The 24,399-nt window shown below is 25.1% G+C and overlaps 4 protein-coding genes across 5 annotated transcripts; 2 read left to right on the forward strand and 2 right to left on the reverse strand.

The window, feature by feature from the left end:
- Nucleotides 1–658: 658 nt before the first annotated feature.
- On the reverse strand, nucleotides 659–7,184 carry LOC128960295 (sodium-dependent phosphate transport protein 2B-like). Its single transcript, XM_054306367.1, has 8 exons — nucleotides 6,760–7,184; nucleotides 6,590–6,698; nucleotides 4,128–4,400; nucleotides 3,757–4,064; nucleotides 2,144–2,219; nucleotides 1,866–1,992; nucleotides 1,462–1,691; nucleotides 659–1,323 (listed from the first exon to the last, which is right to left on the reverse strand). Exons 1-8 carry the CDS (start codon nucleotides 6,778–6,780, stop codon nucleotides 659–661), a joined length of 1,809 nt encoding a protein of 602 aa, XP_054162342.1. The 5' UTR covers nucleotides 6,781–7,184.
- Nucleotides 7,185–9,658: 2,474 nt separating this feature from the next.
- Nucleotides 9,659–10,776, reverse strand: LOC128960001 (replication protein A 32 kDa subunit-like). Its single transcript, XM_054306058.1, has 2 exons — nucleotides 10,320–10,776; nucleotides 9,659–10,245 (listed from the first exon to the last, which is right to left on the reverse strand). Exons 1-2 carry the CDS (start codon nucleotides 10,627–10,629, stop codon nucleotides 9,758–9,760), a joined length of 798 nt encoding a protein of 265 aa, XP_054162033.1. The 5' UTR covers nucleotides 10,630–10,776; the 3' UTR covers nucleotides 9,659–9,757.
- A 2,199-nt stretch (nucleotides 10,777–12,975) lies between these two features.
- LOC128960296 (S-phase kinase-associated protein 1-like) lies at nucleotides 12,976–13,515 on the forward strand. Its single transcript, XM_054306368.1, has one exon. It carries the CDS (start codon nucleotides 12,976–12,978, stop codon nucleotides 13,513–13,515), a length of 540 nt encoding a protein of 179 aa, XP_054162343.1.
- Nucleotides 13,516–18,882: 5,367 nt separating this feature from the next.
- Nucleotides 18,883–20,054, forward strand: LOC128959997 (protein YIPF1-like). Of its 2 annotated transcripts, XM_054306052.1 has the most exons (3): nucleotides 18,883–18,925; nucleotides 18,995–19,624; nucleotides 19,692–20,054. In XM_054306052.1, exons 2-3 carry the CDS (start codon nucleotides 19,076–19,078, stop codon nucleotides 20,052–20,054), a joined length of 912 nt encoding a protein of 303 aa, XP_054162027.1. In that variant the 5' UTR covers nucleotides 18,883–18,925; nucleotides 18,995–19,075. The 2 variants fall into 2 exon arrangements, with proteins under 2 accessions (XP_054162027.1, XP_054162026.1); XM_054306051.1 differs by lacking the exon at nucleotides 18,883–18,925 and having other exon boundaries at nucleotides 18,966–19,624.
- The last annotated feature ends 4,345 nt before the right edge of the window (nucleotides 20,055–24,399 follow it).

Here is a 24,399-nt window from a genome sequence, read left to right on the forward strand (position 1 = left end):
TTTTTATTAAATTAAAAAAAGTAATTTCTCAAAAACAGCAAATTACCAGATTTTAAATTATACGAACAAATAAAAGTAAGTTATATTAAATTGCAAACTTTTATAATTAAAAATACATATTTTATATAAAAAAAAATATTTTTATACTTCAAGGAAACGTTTTTGCACCTATTATCATATTCAGTACAATATACAGTATAAACATTTTTAATTTAATAATAATAATTAATTATAAAATAATCAATACAATTATTATATATATATTTAATTGTAATTGATAATATTGTTGTATATAAAATAATAGTTAATTTTTAGTGTTGTAAAGATAATAATTATGTGTTGTTATACATTAAATGATTTTAATATGAATTAAATTAAATTAAAAAACCTATAAAAAATTCTATTAAAATAATACTAAAATTAATTATTAAATGTAAACTATTAAAACCTAATAAAGTGAAAACAAACATTATTTTAACTTATATGACAAAATTAATGATAACATTATTGTAATTAAAATAATGATAATGAGATTATTGATTGAAATTAAAAAATATCAAATATTAAATATAATGAATAAAGTATATGAAATTAATTACTTTATATATGAAAATATTTACAATTTAACAAATCATATCTAAATGTGGATTAAATTCTATCAAAGATTAGTAACTTCTTTATCATTTAATTGTTGGTTAAGTCTGACACTCTCCCAGTGCAAGATATAACCATCATTTTCGTAGATGTGTTTGAGTTGAGTACTACTATTAGAGTTAGATATCTGACCCAAAATATGAAGCTGTGATTGATTGGTGTTTTGATTAAGAGCTGCGAGAGCGGGAGCGTCGTGTCTGGACTGCGAACCGACACAACAGGCCAGACAAGAGCACCTTTCGACACATTTGGCAATCACTTCATCAATTGGTTCCAATGAATGCATCCAAAGCGGTAAGAAATTCCAGTTTTGCAACTTTAGAGGCAAAAGATTGGGTTTCTTACGTTGAATTAAGTTTATCACAATTGCTATAAAGAAGACCAATAAAACCGGTCCACCAATGATTATGAGAGTCCACGTGCCGGTCATTGACAGAGCAAACACAGTGAGCGGCAACAAGAAGAACATCATCACTAAGTAGAAGACACTAAACCATCGGTATTTGGCTGTTATGTTGCCTAACATACGGGCCAACCCTATTGGCCATCGCATGAATGGTATCGGATAGAAAAGTAAAATACCAGAAATGTTGAAAAATAAGTGACAAAATGCCAATTGAAGAGTACTTTTCAGACTACTTGAATCGGCCGCCAGAGCTGCTAATAGACCTATCAGTCAATGAAATTACATTTTATGTTAGATTTTCCAAAATTAAATGATTATGTGAGTTATGCTAACAATTATAAAACTTTGTAACAAATAAATTAGTAATGCTTTAGTATAATAAAAGTATAAAATATGCCGACCTGTAGTAGTGGTGCCAATATTAGATCCCAAAGTCAAGGGATACATCCTTTCCAGAGATATGACTCCAATGCCAGCCAATGGTGTCAGAGCTGATGTAAATATTGAACTACTTTGGACTAAAATAGTGAGAATACATCCGACAAGTATTGCCAAATAGTCAACAAGTATTGAATATGGGAACTGGTATTCTCTGTTCATTGTCTTCTTTATGACGACTGCTATCTGTCCTCTAAAAATATTTAATATTTGCTTTATTTTAAAACTACTTACAAAAGTTTTATACTTTCTTAATACTGTATTTAAGATTTAACACAAAATGCTTATTATATCAAGTTTTATATTATACTACTATTTTAATATTCGTTTTAAATAACAATGAGATTATAATATACTATATAATTACTTAAGCATAGAGTGAAGCAGTTTAACCATCAAAACTAGACAAACACATAACACGACCAACGATAGGGCCAGTAATACAATACCAGCGATCGTATCACTCAAATTGAATTTATAAAACAAGGAATTGCCTACAAATATAAGATTACAATTTGTTATATTTATTATAAATTAGATAATAAATCTTAGATGTTTTTTTATAAATATAAACAATTTAAAATTATAAATTAGTTCAAATTGATAATGGGATCAATTAGTGTCTTGTTTGACATTTAAACAAACCTTTTTTAATGAGAGATTGAGTGACATTACTTGACTCGTGACCGCTCGTGATTTGCGCCAAAACTTTCTTATCGAGCTTTAAATATAATACAATTTAATGAATAGTTTCTCACTTAAGTTAATTTTTAAATTGATTTTTAAATTTAATTGTACATTAATATAATAAATTTTTATATTATATTTAACATTTATTTTTTAATATTATATAAATAACTTTTTATCAATTATTTTTAAACTATAGAGTATGTAATGCAAAACTTGCTCTATTAATACTATGTAAGTTATATTTTATAGATAAATTAATATATATACAGTATATATATATATATATATATATATTTACTTAAAATAGAAATAAAAACCTAAATTAACATTTCATTTTAAACAATTTATTGTATAAACTAGAATATTATTTATTAATTTTAATATATTTAACAAAAAATATTTATATTAAAAGTTTATTAGATTTTGATGAGAATATTCTGTATAATTAAGAAATGAAATAAAAATAGTAATAACTTATAACTTATAACTTATAAGAATTAAATATATTTAACCAATTCATTACTATTGTTAACTAAATAATAAGTCATAATATATTTGGTAGTGAAGCTAAAATTAAAAAATTATCAAAAAACTTTTGAATAATTTATTATGAATTACTTTTTATGTAAACCGCATGTTAATTACCATTATTTACTTTATGTAGTAATTAATTTGTAATATAACATTAGTACTGTTATTAATATTGTTATATAATTGTATATTAAATATAAGGGATTGTTATATATTATATTATAGAGAACCCAATAGAGGCCTCTAAATGATTGAAAATAGAGAAATGCAATGAAAAGTGATGCAAAAGTGTTTGAAATAAATATTTTATGATATTTTGTGTTATATATGTCGTCAGTATTGGCACAGAATTAGTAACATTAAGTGTTCACGTGTTGTCTCATTCAATATGAACTGAAAGTTTATTTCCTCAAGAAATCAATAGTTTTTACAGCGACTGTCTGTACGGGTAGTCAAACGGATACACATAAGCGTGTAATATATGTTATGGTTTGGCTTTGAATATAATGTAATCGTTATGAAGACATGATGTCCTCACCATTTCATACACATTGCGCCATACATTGCAATGCATTTTTAGTCTAAATATTAATACTTATATTACAGATATATTCACTACAGTATTAATACTTTTACATTAAATTAATTTATATATGATATATACTTTATACAGTATATAAAGTATATAATATATTCTGTAAATACAATATATACAACGTATATACAGTATATATATATATATATATATATATCGATATAATATAAGTAATATTTTAGATATTTTAAAATTATTTTAAGTATCAATTTTTATAAAATTTATATATATTACTTTTGGAAAATAAAAATGATTGTAAAGTTTGAATAATTGATAAAGAGGAAAATTGCAAAATAATTGAAGACTATTTGTTAATATATTAAAATTGCAATAAAATATATGATGATATATATACGGTATATTGAGATATAATTTTGTTAAAATAAGTTAGATTAGGCGATATATTATAATTAGTTTGAAGTAATTGTCATTCAATGAATACCTCAATAATCAGTTTAGTAAACGGTTTGGTTAGTCGGCCCAAGAACTCAGTGTTGGTATTGGTATCTCTTTCCCAATTGGCTTGAATGAGATTATCGGTAATAATTTCTAAGTAATGAGTGGACACTTCAAGTGGTAAAAGGACAATAACGGTGAGCCAATTGAACATATCGTGAACGGTTGCGGCGGCGAAGGCCAGTCGGAACTCATTTCGATCGGTCGCCTGCATGAGTGACACAATAGTATTGGTAACAGAGGTGCCGATGTTGGCGCCCATCACAATCGGTATGGCGTTCCGTACTTTGATTACTAAAAGTTTTCGTTCATTACTAATGAGGCCAAAGCCTCATATATAAGTGAAAAATCACTTACAATGGGAGCCAACCATTGTTACGACAATCGATGTCGATGTCGACGATGACTGTACCAGAACTGTGACCAACACTCCAATCATGAGCCCCACCACCGGATTCTTCAGTAGTTCGCTATCAGCTATTATTCTTCCAACAGCTCGACTTCCAACCAATCGAAATGCGGAACTCAAGAAGTCAAGCGAACAAATGAAGAAATATAACAGTATTATCAATGCTATTATCTTCAATATATTTGTCACTATTCTTCCAAATCTTGACTTCGGCTCCATTTCTGTTAAAACACCGAAATAGGTGTCAAAATTTCGGTATATAACCAGTAGTTATTGTATATCAATAGCGAGGAATAGGACAGGTAGTGAATACACATTATGTAATATATTTGTGTATTATATTGCATTAATTTGGTAATAAAGGGTATTGACTCGTATGGCTATATCATTATATCATTAATGTGTTTTCGTATATTTAATAGTTTTGATTACGTGATTATAATAGTTTATCTAATTTTTGTCTATAAACTCTCACATAAGCTATAGAGTGACATTATGCATAAAATTGTTACATTTTAAATTTAATTAACATTATAATTTTAAAATAATAGATAAATCATATTTTTATTAGTACACAAGTTATATGTATCTTAAATGTAATTAACATTATTACTATTACTAACTTTTTTGAAATTTTTAAATACTGAAGTATATCAAAGTAAATCAATATTAATAATCAGTTTTCAAATAATATATATTTTAAATATTATAAAAACTAAAAAAGAAACTCTAATTTTGTAATACAAGTAATAATATAGTAATTTGAAACTCAAAATTCAGTTATTACTGTGACTGATAACGATTTACATTAATGTAAATCTAACCAATGTTTGCATAATTATTTTAACACTGGTCTAACATATATTCATATATTATAATGACATTTGTGATGATATCAAAATATAACCTTTTTATTAATAAAATATAAATCTAATGCAATTGTATTTCACAATTAGTTAAATATATTACTATTAATATCTTTATATTCTTTTAGGATATTTTAAAATAATTTATTACATTAAGAAAGACATCATTTAAAGAAATTCCTATCAGAGATAAGCATCAAATCATAAGTTGTATTTAAAAATAGTATATATATTAACATTTTCTTAATATTTAACTAAATATTGTACATATTATAGAGTAGTTTAAAGTGGTGTATCTACTGTATCATATTTAACACATAAAATTATTATATATACATACTGTAGTATTTATAACATAGAAATGCATTCAACGCATCAATTTTATGATATGAATAGTTTGCAAATGGGATTCAATTTGACAAAAACTTTATTTTTTTATGTCTGACACTTTTAAAAAATTATATTATCTCTAACTTAAGCAATAGTTTTTTAAATGCTATATATATTAAACTATTGTCACAATTAAGAAGACTATGAAGAAAATATATTGTAACACATTTAGCAATTCATTCATTAAATAACTTATTAATACTTAATAACTTAAATGGCAATAAACAGGAAATATCTGAATACATTATCATTATAAAATAAGAGACATATTAATAGATGTAAATTATAATCATTTACTGTTTAATATAATCATTTTAATTGTGAGATATATTAAACAATAATTTACCACAAATACTGTATAATAATGCAATAACATGTAAATATGCTATAAATAGTGCACAATATATTGATCTAATATAACTACATATTGTTTGTTTTCCATGATTATATAAATATTTTTAAAATTATAAAATTAATGAGAAATTATATACTGAGAATATATATAAACTGTAGTGTATGTAATAAAAATAAATAGATATATTAATTAGTATAACTATGATATGACAATAACTATAAGCAAAAAGAAATATAGTTTGAAATGATAAAAATAATTACTAAAATTTATTTTATAAATATTAAATTCAATAATAATCAAATAATTTATATAAAATGTAAATTATTAAATATCAATAAATAGTTTCATTTTAAATGTACTAATAAAAAATTATTTTTCCTGTTATCAAAATAAATGTTGACAATAAAAATAAATAAAATAATGAATTGATTTAGATTTTAGAGGTTAGATTTTTGTCAATAATTTTGTTCATAAATACAGTATATATCATAAAAGAAATAATTACAACAATTATAATTTTACTCTAACTTTACATAAAAAAAGATTTCGTATGTTTAAACATAATATTACAAATTTTGATAATTATTTATGAATAAAATAATTGATAATTAAAAAATTTGAATTTGTTTATATAAAGCATACAAGTATTGATTAGTACAGTACAGTATTATTACGTTAAAACATATGATATGATAAAAGCAAGCAATAGATAATCATTGAATATTCTGAACATAAGAATATTCTCATTAAACGATTTTCGCCGGCAATCAAAATATATATATATATATTAATATAATACCTGAATTGATATTTGTTTTGTTGGGACTCCAGGTGCTCATCATATTGTCGACAACAATCAGATTGTTGTGCTCTGGACTACAATTCAATGAGTCTTCGGGTAGATGTGTCTGTAATGGTTGAACACAACTATTGAAACCCATATTCTGGTGATTGTCTCACATATCATACCTTATTCTTATTGAATCCCATTCTTGCGATTGATTTCTTCTGATAATGACTTTCGACAGTGAAAAACACGTTTCACTAATAAATAGTGTGAAGAGTTTTAACAAAAATGTGAGACAACTCTTGTTTCACAAATTGATGTCAGGATAAGGGATGTGGAGCCAGACTGGAGACGAACGACTGGTTAAGAAGTTGTCAGAGCTGTACTGTCAGTGCTATGTATGTGTTGTTTGAGTAATGATGTGAAGTACCACTACCTCAGTCTGTCTGTCCAATGCAATGCCAGAAGCGGTGACACAGACCACGAGCACAGAGAGGCATATCATGCACTCAATGCGTGCAGTCGTTACGTAAGTCTTACGCGAGACACACGCCTTCACTTTAGTACTATTTATAACCAATCATCGGCTCAGTTAGCAGAGACTCCCATACATTGTAATGACAAACCATTTCGATAGCGAACTCTTGTGTCACATATAACATAAGTACCACCTCTTCTGCAATTATGTGAAGGAATTTCAAGATCACTGTTAAAATCATTTGTTTAACAGATATTCAATTATTTAATATTAAATAGATATTCATATGCAACACATACACACATACACATACACATACACATACACATACACATACACATACACATACACATACACATACACATACACATACACATACACATACACATACACATACACATACACATACACATACACATACACATACACATACACATACACATACACATACACATACACATACACATACACATACACATACACATACACATACACATACACATACACATACACATACACATACACATACACATACACATACACATACACATACACATACACATACACATACACATACACATACACATACACATACACATACACATACACATACACATACACATACACATACACATACACATACACATACACATACACATACACATACACATACACATACACATACACATACACATACACATACACATACACATACACATACACATACACATACACATACACATACACATACACATACACATACACATACACATACACATACACATACACATACACATACACATACACATACACATACACATACACATACACATACACATACACATACACATACACATACACATACACATACACATACACATACACATACACATACACATACACATACACATACACATACACATACACATACACATACACATACACATACACATACACATACACATACACATACACATACACATACACATACACATACACATACACATACACATACACATACACATACACATACACATACACATACACATACACATACACATACACATACACATACACATACACATACACATACACATACACATACACATACACATACACATACACATACACATACACATACACATACACATACACATACACATACACATACACATACACATACACATACACATACACATACACATACACATACACATACACATACACATACACATACACATACACATACACATACACATACACATACACATACACATACACATACACATACACATACACATACACATACACATACACATACACATACACATACACATACACATACACATACACATACACATACACATACACATACACATACACATACACATACACATACACATACACATACACATACACATACACATACACATACACATACACATACACATACACATACACATACACATACACATACACATACACATACACATACACATACACATACACATACACATACACATACACATACACATACACATACACATACACATACACATACACATACACATACACATACACATACACATACACATACACATACACATACACATACACATACACATACACATACACATACACATACACATACACATACACACTACTCACTTAAAGAAATCTCAATAAAATATGCAGAGAAATGTCGAGTGAATATATTTATACAATAATTATATTGAATTAATTAAACTGATAATGAAAAAGATAATATATTATAGTTTGTCATCCAATGAAATTCAATATATAGTTCCAACAGTTCCAGTGGTGTTTCTTTAAGGACATATACTGTACAGTACTGTAGTATATCTAAATTATTTAAAGTTAAATGAGATTTAATAAAAAATTTTATTGTTTTTAAAAATTTAATGAAAAGAAAGTGACAAAACAGGTCTGATTTAAACTCTATCTTCAAACCTGTTCATTGATTCCTATATGTGTTAATACATTATATAATATCTTTCACATTGATCTACCTGTCCTTCTTGAGTGCATTATTTTTATTTGTCTTAAAATTTTCTATTAATATTAATAACAAAATATATTCAATTAATTTATAAATTTAATGAAATACAAAACTATAAATTAAATCGTATTATTTAGTAATAAAAATTATTAATCATTGCATGCATTTCTTACAATTTACTTATGAAATACAGTAATTGAAAACAATTATGTATTCGTAAATTGATTGATTGAATCGATTAACTTTAATAACTTTTAATACATACTTTAGTTCGCAAAACTTTTATAATAAATAGTAATATTTAAAAAATAATAAATATTTATAATTTGTACTTGTACATTTAAAATATCATATACAGCATCTAATTACCGGTAATTGCAAAACAATTTTTTCAAAGTTAATATAATGTTAATAATTAATTTTCAAACATACAATATTTACCGATAATTAAATATTTTGTTTCAAAATAAATATTCATGATTTCATAGTTTAAAAACAAATGTAATTAATTTACTGGTAATTGTTTTTCTATTTTTCAAAATTTATTGTGAATATTAATATACTGTATTTATTTAAAATAATTTGAATACAATTTATTTATTAATAACTTTCATTAAATAGATAATAATTTTGAAATAAAAACATAATAATTGAGGATTTAATTGATATAATAAACAAAAATCTAAGAGTCGGTTGCTTTGAAAGTGTCCTCATCGGTGGTACTGAAGATATGGCCTTCATTTGCTAAGAAGTCAATGGCTTTAGTGATTTCATTTGGACCAACGGCGGGAATTGAACTCATAATTTCTTGTCGAGTAATGCCTGCACTCATTGGATCTGCTTTTGATATAAGATTGAGAACAGTCTTCTGAATGGGAGTAAATCCTTGCATATGAGCGGCATTTATGGTCGAGTTGTTCATTGAGAAGCTGTTGGTATCCATCGAGTTGTTCATTGAAGCCGAAAGTGTCTCATTTTTGCGTCTCTGGAGAACAATTGAATCGGTGATCACTTCGAGAAAATGCATATAAATCTCGTTCGGGTCTGTAATGGGTTCGACACGAAAGGCCACAATGAATGGCTTTTTGTCATCATATCGGGACTGTCCGATCACCCGAACGTATGTCTTCTCACTAATCGGCGGCGGACTTATGTACCGACTATTCATAGCTTTAATTCAAATAAACAAATTTATGTCAAAATACAAAACAATTGATAAAAAACAAGTTATTGATAATCATTACATTCATTGTCATCATTCTTCCAGTATTGAACTTCAACGGGCGCTCCTCGTGTCTGATCGTCGATTCGGTAAATGTTTTTAGTGGTCAACTCTTCAATACTAACGACAAGTCCAATAGTGGTCAACGAGTGAACCTTTTGTCTGTGAATCACAAGTCCGTCATCTTTTCGGGTGCAGTGAACCACTTGTGACAACGAAACGGCCACCAAATTCTTGCGATCACCACTTTGGCCACCGGACTGACCGGCATTTGCGGGTCCATTGGTGTTGGGATCAAATTGACTGACAAAATATCCTCCGCTTTGATCCATAATTTACTTGTTTTGGTCGATGTCTTGACGTTTTGTCTGCAAATGTATTGACTTTTGTTTTGACTAACAATTTGCCGCTCAATAGACAACACTTGACATCAATTACACGACAAACACATGTATTACACACACTATTATACAATACATTACTTTATTCATCAATTTATTAAATAAATCAAATTTTTATTATATTTTAAAACTTAAAACTAAAACATTATATAATTATAAGTAATTGTAAATTAATAGTCAATACAATACAAATTAATTAAATATCATTTTAAACGTTTTATTTATATTATATTAATAGTAATATTAATAGTAATGTAATTTATTAATAATATTAGTGTTTGCACTTATTTGGCGCTAATTTTAAATAATAATATTTAAGTAAAATACTATATGATAAAACTTAAGTTAATATTATATAATAGTATATAAGTAATAAAATTACACTAATTCATACATACAGATGAAATTAATATTAATTTTATGTACTAATTAAATGGTTTATATGATATTACATTAATTGTTTATTTTACTTTTATTGTAAACCAAAATAAATGTATACTTTTATGATATTTTTATTTATTATCAACAAAATATCATACAATAGTTACTGACAATTATATAGACTAATAGTACACAAATTAATTAATTGTTTATTTTATATTTTATATATCATAGTCAATAACTTATATTATATATTTATAAACGTAAAAAATTATATTTTAATCATAAATATTTTAATTGACATAAATTGTTTTAAATAGTAGTTTTAATTATTTGGATATTCAAATTACTTTAATATTAGATTAAAAATCTGATTTATTTTGAATGATTTACTGCATATCTATTTATGTTATTACTTAATATTTTTGGTAAAAGAAATACAACTATAAAACATTTTAAAACAAGAAAATAATTAATATTTTGAAGATTATATTATAAGTTGGATATCATTGATATCATATAAATCAATAGATAGTGATTGTTGTATGGGTTCAATCTCTTTGTAATGAAAAATGAGAGCACAGGTACTTAATATGATATATTGAATTGCATTTACAAATAAGTTATAATAATTATATTCTGTGATTAGGATGACTGTCCAAATTGAAATATTTACAAGTGTTGTAACAAAAGTATAATTTGCTAGCTTTTTGTCAGTCAATGAAAAACTTAATATTGAAAACAATGACAAAATAGCTGTCAATATCGAGATTATCACATTAATCAGGTCTCTGTCTGTGATTTGGCCAATCACTTCAAATATGACTTCGCGGACAGCAATGGCTACTATGGATGCGTTTAACATCAGTACAAATGACTCGTTATTATTATTATTATTATTTCTATTACTAATTATAAGTGACATTTAGACAAGTATTTGCATACAATTATAAATTTAAGGATAACTAGAAATTACTAAAATTTGAAATCAATTTATAGCTTAATAGAATAGCTTGTATAAACTTACTGTAGTATTGTTGCAAATCATATAAAATAAAAACTAGAGTTTAGACTTTGAATTAGTTATATAACAATTAATTGATTTATATTAAGAAAGTGATAATATTATAACTAATTGTATCTTTAGTTGGAAATATTTTTCATTCAAAAGCAAATGTTTCATTACTTTGTATATTTTATAATATAATACATTATTTAATGTAAGGGTTCGATACTTTACGCAAAGCTAAATGTAAAACAAAATGTATTTGACTTTAATTTAAATTTAACATAAAACTGGCATAACTTATGCAGATTATTATATTAAAATTTGCAAATTGTAATAACATTTAATGGTATACATAATTTGCTGTAAATGCAGTTTTAAATTTTAATGTCTTTTTTATGCGTGAAATACCAACAATTAGTATAGAATATTGAGTTTATAAGGAGACAGTAAATACATGAAATTATTTTAATATTACAGTAAACTAAACTAAGATAATAAAGTTTTCTTTCTATTACAACTATCAAACCTCACACTCCACCCACTTCACCCCCACTTCACCCCACTTCACCCCCACTTCACCCCACTTCACCCCAAACTAACCCAAATATAAAGACATCAATTTTTATTTACATTAATATTTAGCATTAGTATTATACATTAAGATAAAAAACAATTAAAAACCAATAGTCTCGTGCAATTTGTATTTGATTTAATGTATTAAAATTATATGTATTTACTGATTCATTATAAACTCCATTTATGATAATTATTTAATAACAATAATTATTTAGCGATTCTCTAATTAATTGAATAACATATTCATTATTGCATTAAATATTTCAACAGTTTTATTATATTTTTAAAAATCGGTTACAAATAGTTAAAAAATGAATACTTCGGAATCAGAAGAAAAGAAAAATGAGATATTAATTAAAGTTATTTCTAAAGACGGAGACATTCGTGTCGTTAAACAAGAGATGGCAAAGATGTCACTGACCCTCAAGGATATGCTCGATACTACCGGTGCTGATCTGTCAGCCAACCAACAACTGCCTCTTCCATTAAATCTTATATCAACAAAAGTTTTGGATAAAATCATTGAATACACCGGTTATCACAGTGAAGACCCAATTGAAGAAAAAGATTCGGATGATGAAGAAGAACCTGAAATCAAGAAAAGTGATGACATAAGTGATTGGGACAACAATTTCATGAAAAATATGGATTGCAATACACTTTTTGATTTACTTTTGGCTGCAAATTATCTTAATATTAAAGGACTGCTAACTCTCGGCTGTAAAGTAGCGGCAAATCAAATCAAAGACAAAAGTGCTGAAGAAGTACAACAATTGTGGCGAATTGAGTGCGACATTAGTCCTGAAGAAGTTATACAAATCAAGAGAGAGAACGCTTGGGCTGAAGATTAAGACATTATTTTGAATCAAATTTCTCTTTTCTTTCTTTTGTTTTCTTATCTTACGTTAAAATTGTTATTAAAATAAAGTTTTGTTAAAATTGACTCATAATATGAAATACAATATAATGTAAATTATTGTTTATTATAGTTATACAGTATTTGTAACATTACATGTATATAATTCGTATTTAATAAATAGTGTTTTGATTTCCAACTAAAAAACTATTTTATCGGTTTAGCCCTTATATAGATAACTGAGAAATAGTATGTCCACTAAACATAACCAGTGGACGCTATTCCCGAAATTTTATTATAACTATAAAAACTATAGATAACTATTTCAATGATTTTGAAAAATACAGTATAAGCATTAAACAGTAAAATATTGCACAAATATATGTAAAAATACAAAATAATAGTAAAATGTTTTTAATTAATATTAATTTTTGTTGACAGTAGAAATAATTAGTATATTTGTTTACATCATTTTTGTAGATAAGCTGAAAACAAGTAAATTATAAATCGTTTGGAAATATTTTAAAAAATAAATAACTATTTTAATAATTATTTGGCTTTTTATGGCAACTATTATACAATAATTATTATTGAGAAGTTATTCTAAATTAAAAAATATTTTAAGTGATAAACGTCTAAGATTTTAATTTTATTATTCAATATAATCAAAATTAATGTAATTATTTGTAAATATTTTTTAAAAATAAATAAATATTTCAATAACTATTTGGCTTTTTTAGCAACTATTAATATTATAACAACTATTTGATAGAGTTTAAATAATTAATAATCAATACTTTAATATTTTTAAAATAATAAATATATAAACTCTTGAAGTTTTGATAATAAAATAATTTTATAACATAGTTTTAAAATTAGATTAAATGATTTAATTTTTAATTTGTATTAAAATCTATAATTTTATATAAAAACTATAAAAAGTTTCTAGTTATTAAATATTTTTTTAATATGACTTTAATACTTTAATACAAATAGAAATGAGTAAATATATTATTTGTTAATTTTGTTAAAATTTTAATTTAAAAATATTTTAAAGTATCTTTTATATATATCACAAGTTAAATTTGTAATTATTAACATTTATATTAATATAATGTATCAATATAAGTATACTTATTTTTATAGATGTGATACTGTTTGAAACTTTTTAAAAATATCATTATATAATAATATATTATAAAACAGTACTATATAGTTTTTTTAATAATATAAAATAAATTTTACATAATTACATTTAATAATTTACTATTAATATTTTTTAGCTAATAAAAGCTAAAAATGGCAGAACTTATTTTTATTTCAATTTTTATAATACTATTTATTTACTAATAGCACACTCCAGAGTATTACATCAAATAAACGGTAACTAACTTACAATAAAAATGAAATATTTGTGATAAGAAAATCTATCCGTTAATCCAAATATAAAATTATGCGATAAGTTTGCCATATGTTTGGACACAAGTTTTGCAAACTATATTTAGTTAAGTTTTTGTTAAATAAATTATTTTGTGAATAAGTTATACAGTTATAAGTTATGTAGTGTACAGTATAATACCTTTTTTAGTAAATAAGGCACCGTTTTTTTTGTGTAACAAATATTTCATTATAATTTTCAAGTGTTGTGTAAACTTGAAATAACCAACAGTTTTATTAATATTTTTACTTATCTTAATATATCAACTCAATACCAGGTGTGGACAGACTTATTGATTATTGATATTAATTTAAACCATCATTTTTTCGATATACACTACACTATACACTAATAAATTATTAATATTATATTAAAATTCAGTTATTTAGAAATAGTTTAAAATTCGTTATCTATACATATATATAATAAATTTAATAATACTATATTACAGTAAATATATAGTCATTATTAAATTAAAATTTATTTTTAATGTATGCATTTATAAATTTATAGAAATATTATCAATTTTCAAGATAGAAAAATATATAGATTTACTTTAATTGATTATTTAATTTATCATTTTTCAATTTATTCAAATTAAAAGGTTGGTAATTGATTTGTGAAATTATTTATATCATAAATAAATTTTAAATAACACTTTGAATCTGACTTTTTTAATGAATTGTTTGTATATTAAATGCATTTTTGCCATTAATTAGAAAATTAATTCATTGTTTGTCAACTTTGTTTGCGATGATAAGCCTCTCCATAGTAATCATCAAATTGAAAGAGTAGACCATCTGTTTCTGTCAACTACTTGTCTCTTAAATTGTGGCTAAAGTTATATATATATTATTAGTTATGCCGTGACTCGGATTCAGAGCATTTAGGCTAATGTATAGCACAGTTGGTCTGTGCGGTGATTGTAATGTATGGTTGTATTGACGGCATCGTAAAAATTGGCGTAATATTGTGCTTTCAAATTGATATTATGCTAATTTTCACGAGGCTTTACAACCATTTATTCCTCATTTTTTATTATATAAATATAATTTCAATATCTTTAATACAATTTCCTAAAATATTGAATAAACTAATTGTATTGTATTATATTTGTTATAATTTATTAATAATTATAAGGTTAGTTAAAAATGTCGATTTTATAAAATATTTTTATGTTTACTAATTTTAAGTATTGCTGTAAATTACAACAATTTATAAGTAAATATAAATTTACAAGTTTTTAATATAAAAATTATTATAAAGTGTAATAGACATCTATTTAATAATAAATAGTATATCTAAACTAAATTAATTTAAATTATTGAAATTATTTATTGATTATATCGTATGTTAAAATTTATTTAAATATTTAAAATAAATTCATTTTCATATAAAAATAACTATTTATCAGAGAGTCTTAAACAGAGGCGATGACGATGATAGCGGCGATGCTATTAATTATAATTATCTGATGAATAATATGTTGGATTTAAAAGTAACCATGGACAAAATTGTTGATAATTTTTAACTCAACAAAATTGTAATTGGTCATTTTTTAATTAATTGTGTGATTGGCCAGATAATTGCAGTCGACTGTTGAAATTTTTAAAAAATAGTAGTCGACTGCAATTATCTGGCCAATCACACAATTAATTAAAAAATGACCAATTACAATTTTGTTGAGTTAAAAATTATCAACAATTTTGTCCATGGTTACTTTTAAATCCAACATATTATTCATCAGATAATTATAATTAATAGCATCGCTTCCACCGCTGTTTAAGACTTTCTCATTATTTATATATAAAAATAAAATTTTAAATTTAGCTCTTATTTTGTAAGCAAAACACGTGTGTTTAAAATAATACCTTTTTAGACATTGAACTCAATAGATATGAAAGTATAAAAAGGTATGAAATTATGTCATGTTTTTGAGTGATTTTGAGAGACGAAACACAAACAGTGAGTAAATCGTGAAAATTTGAGACAAAAAAGTGGTCACAAAATGTCAAACAAAGAGATTATACGACTGAAGATACTTCACGTCAAGACATTCACTCATTATATGGTCAGAGAGAATGACACCAACGACGCCAAGAGGTTCAATAAACTCGAAGATTTGATGCAAAAGACATACTCATTGAGCGACGACTGGTCATCGAGAGATCAGTTGGACATCGGGTTGTGTGTCTCCGCATATCTCAATCCGTATACAAACCGACCAAAAGCACCGAAACTGTGGGTTCGGGCATTGGTTCGCAATATCTTCATGAGTGTCGGCACTTATTTATATTATGTATATCTTGTCGACTACGGAGTGGACGTATGCGTTAAGAGGACATTCATACGGGAACTGAAGGCACACTTTTCTCCGACAGCTTTTGTTTCATATCAAGCGATGGATTTTCATTTGTTTGGAGTTGAAGATCAAAATCAAGAAGATTGTGATTTAAAGACATTGAAGCCATTGAATGATATCTTCAAATTAAACAATAATGAAGTTTCGGTGATAATCAATAACTCTATAACAGACAAGAAATCACTCTTAGGATCGATTGAGTTGTCCGATGGACAAGATTTAGCTCAGTATTTGTTAGATAAAAGACTCGTTAAGATCGACAATAAGTCTATTAATTATAGTAATCATGAGATGATTGATGTTAGTGTCCGAAAACCAAAGTCTACGCCGTTTTCTAAAATTAATCTAAAAAAGTCTTCAGATGTTTTGCGATCAGTTGATAACAGTCAAGAATTTTGCTGTAATTTGAGTACAACATCTGAAAATCAGTTAAATGAATCCAATTGTTCCATAGATTCTATTAGTTCTGTTGATCTTAATATCGATAATTTATCTGACAGTATGTCCAATGCGTCGATAATTGTGAACGACTCGGATAATGACTCATTGAAAGACTATTCATTAATTGAAGAAATGAATGGTGCAAATCAAGCAAAAGACGGACACAAAGAAGTTAAGATTAGAAGATTGAAATTACTTAAAGAGTTAAAAGCATTAAATCGATTGGAAAATGAATCAAAAGTAGATAATGCAGTGGTATGTGAACGACATCTTGAAATAGTCAGTCATCCGATTGAAAAGGAAGAAAATGAAGAGATTGAATGGCCAGTCGTTGAATCAGATCGTCCGGCAGTTACTCTAAAACCAGCCGGTGTTCAGCCACCATCTCATGTCATCCAAAAGATTATTACTTTACGACAAAATAGATTTTTTGAGTTTTGATTTCATTTATAAATTTTGTATATTGATTATAAAATGTTAATATTTTGTTTCCATTGATGATATTCATAGTTAAAATTTAATAGCTATCATATTATTATACCGTAATTGTAATAATTTTGAAACTAATTTCTAATTTAAAATTTATGTTTTGTTTTATTTGATAGTTAAATATAAATATTTAATTTTTTCTAATAACTAACTTTTATGTGTTTATATTACATAATATTAATTAATTAAATTTCATATTAGAAATATGATTCAAAATTTTCTTTAAATATACATAAATCTCGCACTAGTTATAATAATGAAATAATATTAATACATTAAATCAATAATACTTGAATTATAAATAGATATTATATAACGATAATACGGTGTAATACATTAAAAACTTGTATTTTTTAAATAATCATTTTATTTAATTAGTTTAATATTTACATTTGTAAAGCACATGTATATCACTGGTCAGTACTATTAGTTATAAAGGGATTTGAATCAAATGTTTAACAATAAATAGATTATCAAGTATTATATGTGTTATATATTATACGATATTATATATAATTTCAGTTTTTTGTAATTATTGTTTACAAAACAATTTGATTAATAATTATAATTTAAACAAAGTTTTAGTAAAATTAAATAATAGTTATTAATACTAATAATGTTTTACAAGAGAGACAATAACTCACTCTATTGTCAAACATTGCATTCAATGTAATCGTAAGTAAATATAATGAAAACAAATGCTATTATTATTACTATTAATACTAATAACTGACAAATCATTAGTTTAACCAAACATCTGATTATTAAGTGATTTGTCAAACATCTGGACGTTTTGGTGGACACCCGATAATATTTACCACAACTATGGACTCATCGGCCAATGAGTCGGCAATTCTTGTAATAGACGACAACAGTAGTCACGGATCGGGCCATCGATTGGCCGCTATTGACGTGAATTCAGCACAAAATGAATTACAATTTCATTCATTCATACCATCGACTACTCAGACGACAACAACTAATACAAAGACATCATCGGTGTACTCATCGGCCACTTTTGATGACAATAATACCGATGAAGAAGATATACTATTAGGTCAGAGTCCCGATAAGTCATCTAAATATTCTTCGGTTGGTTTTTGGAGACTTGAATACTTTGGACAATACTTTGATGTGACCACTAATGAAGTGTTGCAACGGATATTGTGGTCATCGATACCCACTTTGGGCTCAAAGAAAGGCAATTATGTTGAAAGACATTTGCAGTCGGGACCCGATTTGTATGGACCCGTTTGGATATCAATTACACTGGTGTTCGCCACAGCTATCTGTGGTAATGTTGCTAATTATGTCAAGACTTTAGGAGACGGACTCAATGCCACTCATGAGGAATGGCATTACGATTACACTAAAGTAATGTGCTTTTTATGTTTAATGATATGATAAATGTATTAATTAAGATATTAATGACAATTAATAGGTAGGATTAGCCGCGTCGACAATCTTCACATATGTATTGGCAGTTCCCGTGTGTTTGTGGTTCTTGTTTTGGTTCAGAGGCTGTGTCGCCAACTATTCATTATTAGAGACAATTTGTATTTATGGATATTCCCTATCAATCTATGTTCCCATTTCTATATTATGGGTAATCAATATCCGTTTAATTCAATTAATATTATTATCAATCGGAGCCATTCTATCGGGTAGTGTTCTGGTGCTTACATTTGCACCGGTAGTTCAAAGCGATCCGTCAAAAACTATTAAAACTTCATATTTAATATTAATTATTATTATATTAATTCACGCTTTTCTTGCCTTTACTTTTCTCCAATATTTTTTCTAAAATCAATTATTAAAATTATTTTGTAATTACAATAATATAATGCTGTAATAAGTTTGTTATCACTTAAATGTTTTTTATATTCAATTATTATACATGTATTTGTTGTAATTATCTATTTATTTAATTATTTATAACTGTTATTTAAAATAAATATATGAATATTAAAAACATACACTAAAACATTTTCTAAAAACTTCATAATTTTAACAGTATATTAGTGATGCAAAATTCAGATGAATTTATTTATAAGTTGAATATTCAATTGAAAATTTTGAAAATTCAGATTTTTTTATTGAATTTATAAAACAGTAATAATATTAAATAATTTTAGATTATCAATAAAAATATTAAACTGAACAATAAAATGATTAAATTAGAAGATTATTTGAAAATATATTAAATTAAAAAACATTTTTAAAAACGCAAATTAATACATAGTTTTATTTAATTTAAAGTTTGACACCAAAGGGCACAACAAACAACTCAATTAATTTCCAAACCCTTTAATATTGATTTGAATTTTATGAATATTCAAAATTTTCAATCACTTACATCATTACAGTATATTAATATTAGAAATAATATTACTAGTAATACAATATTACATAAATTTATAATATTATTAATAGATAATATAGATATATATGTTGTATAAATAGTGTTGATAAAAAAGAGAAATTTATAAAATAGAGAAATTTCTAGAAAATTTCTAAAATAAATTTCTTTCTATGTAATCTTATGTTAATTTTGTTCTCCCGATATTTGTAACAATACATTATAATTAAAAAGATAACTAAATATTATTATTATATTCTAATATTTAATAAAATTTTACAAAAACTATAATTATAATTATATATATATATATATATAGGAATACAATTTGTATAAAAGTATAGTGTTTATTATGTTCAATAGTTATAAATATGGGGATTCTATAGTATAATAATAAGATAAAATTTTTATTGAAATTTATTACTGAAGAATTTTCTTCTGGAAATTTATTAAAAATTTTTATTTTTCCATCTCTGTGTATAAATGGATAACAAAATTATTGATAATTTTTAAGAATATTTACTGGAATAGGAATATTAATTTAGAAGTTTTAGTGACTTTATTATGACTAAACTAAGAATATAAAGTTTAATAATAAATACTATTAAATAAATATTATACCTGTATATATAAAATAATTTTTAAAAATTAACTTTTTATAATTATTATAATATTTAAAAAACGGTAACAAATATCACACAAATAAATATCATACGATTGTGTCTAATATACCGTACAAATAGTATAAATTTAATCTTATAAACTCTAAAATCTAGAATTTATTTATTTTTGTTCAAAAAATGTCGAAAACAGAGAAATCAAGTTAAGCTAAAATGAAACAATTTGTCCAACAATTTAGCGATGATTTGATAATAACATTTTTAAACAGTTGAATAATTAAGTTTAATATTTATAGTAATAAATATTGATTAAATAAGACATAATATCATAAATAAAAGATGATATGATAATATTGATAAAAATATTGTACTAAATTAATATTTGTTGCTATTCGTGTTATGTAATCAAATTTGATATTAAATACTGTTATATTATATGAAAATCGTATTTTTAGAGCATTTTATTATTAAATACAATGCTTAACAACAAATAGCAATAAATATTTGTATTATTTCTTAAAATATACAGACAATTGTAATATCAAATCAATGTTTAAAAAAGTAAAAGTATTATTGAAAGCAAAATTCCGAGTGTTTTGTTGTATTGTTAGGTATGTTATCATTCATGGAATCATAATATGAGTGTTATTTAAGCGGAAAATAATATATCAATCGCTTGAACGCTAAACGAGATATCTTTTCAATGAGTTCTCCACAGTTTTACCAATCATTGCAATCATTGGCGGCACTCAACTGTTTTGCCAAACATTTTTCTATAGTTGTGTATAACGTTATTTCAAAGCTAACTGTACTATGAATTGTGGCAATTGTCTACAATTGTCTACAATTGTCTTTACATCCCTTTTTACAATTTGATTCAATCAGATAAGATGCCACTTGATATGTATAGTAACTCAATGCAAACCTCAATCACTGTTAAAGATATGTTTGAGAGAATCTAATTAAGATTACATAACCAGAAGCACAAAATACCACACATTTGTTGCCATATTATCGATGATCGCGTGATTGCATCCACACATCACTAATACAATAACATTATCTCCTATTCTTCACAACCAAAGTGTTCTCTAATTGAAAATTTGTGTCTATTTTGCAATAGTTTGTGCGCTTATTAAATGCTTCAATGAGTTTATACATATTATTTGATTAGTATCTTATAATATGTATTATTTTCGCATAGTTTCAATTGATATAACAAGTATAAAAAATATATTACCGGTACTAATGATATCAATAAAATTATAATATTGAATATGCAAAACTCTCTTCTTAATGTATAATATAAATTTAATGATATTATAATTATTATATACTATACGTTTTATATACACATATTATGACTAAAAAAATAATACTAAACTTATAACTTTTGTCATTTTAATTTATATATTTAAAAATTAAACTTAACTAAACAAAAAAATATGTAACAATTTAAATATATTTATAAAACTCATTAGCGGTCATAATATAAATGTTTTATTATAGATAATACAAAAAGATTAGTTTACACAAAAATTATCTTCTAAATGGTTGAGTTGTATTATAAATATTTAATGGTTTAGATCAACGTTACATTTGTTATCAATAATAAACAAAATTGTTTGAAAAGTTTGCAAAACAAGACAATTTTGTGATAAGCATTGAAATTCAATTGAATATTAAATTACATAATCAAAAACATTGTACACTAACTGAATAAATACAGTAAACCTATAGATCGTGAGAGACAAACACATTATCGTATACTTTATGTCAGTTTAAACTGAGAAAAACAGTGAGATTTAAATAAATATATAAAACAATTTTTTCTGCAAATCAGCCAATCTTTGTCTCATTTTCTTAAACTTTAAATATATTTCTCAAATGTCTGTCATTTGTCACCAATTTATGATTAATGAGTTGTTGTTTTATTTTCTGCAAACTATCTCTCCTCTCCTTAAATATATATTTCTTTTTCATCATTTATACAAATAAAAACTTATCTTTTGAAATATTTAAAGTAAAAAAGTTATAGATATACTATATATAAAAATGTAAAACAAATTATAAAATTTTAATTAATAATAAAAAAAATGTGATGCTTTAAATGTTTTGAATTATATATATATTTAAAATGAAAATCCATTTTTATTTGCACATTATATTCATCGGAAAGTATTATAAATTAGTATATATATTCTAATAGATAAATAAATTATAAACTTGTTGTTTATAACAAACAAATTAACAAAAATATATGGTTTGGACATAAAAAATGAGTGCTTATTATAAGTGAACCAAAATATCTGCGGTATGTTTACAAGTAGCAGATGTGCCATACAATTGACTATTTGCTTAACAGCGCATCAATCTCTTTGCTGGCCATTCATTGATAGTCACCTCACACTCACTCACACACACACACACACACACACACACACACACACACACACACACACACACACACACACACACACACACACAATGTTAAGCACATATATTACATACATTTGTCTAATCCATACCAACGCCTCCACTGACACTCATTTCTTACTTTTTTGTGTGTAAAACATTCTGCACTTTATTTTGATTAGTTTTACTCACAATTCATGTCTAGTTAGACAACTATTTCCTAACAGTTTGGTTATATTGAAGTACTCATAAATCTTTTCAATGAGTAAATAGCCGTAAATAGTAAAACATTATTAGAAAGTTAGAGATTTACACACACACACACACACACACACACACACACACACACACACACACACAGAGAGAGAGAGAGAGAGAGAGAGAGAGAGAGAGATTCTTCTAATATAAAAAATATAAATAAATTCTGTGTAATAAATATAAATAAATTGTTATTTACAATTGCAATTATATACTATACTAATATTATAAATACTCAATAATAACTAATCTATAGTCTTAATTATTGATTATTGCGTACTTATAATTATATTAAAATTATTTTGAATTCATAAAAATAATAACACTTTCTGTAAAAATTGAATTATGAAAACAGATTATAACTTATTTATTTATATATTATATTAAAATGTAATTCGTTTTTTAAATAATTATCTATTTTTTGTATGAATTATTCTATAAAAAGTGTTATCCATAATAATAGTTATAAATTAATTGTACGACATATGAATAATTAT

The sequence above is a fragment of the Oppia nitens genome, unplaced genomic scaffold (assembly GCF_028296485.1).
Source record: "Oppia nitens isolate AA-2021 unplaced genomic scaffold, nextdenovo-longstitch-racon4-pilon3 scaffold4_pilon_pilon_pilon, whole genome shotgun sequence".
In the NCBI taxonomy this organism is placed as follows: Eukaryota; Metazoa; Arthropoda; class Arachnida; order Sarcoptiformes; family Oppiidae; genus Oppia; species Oppia nitens.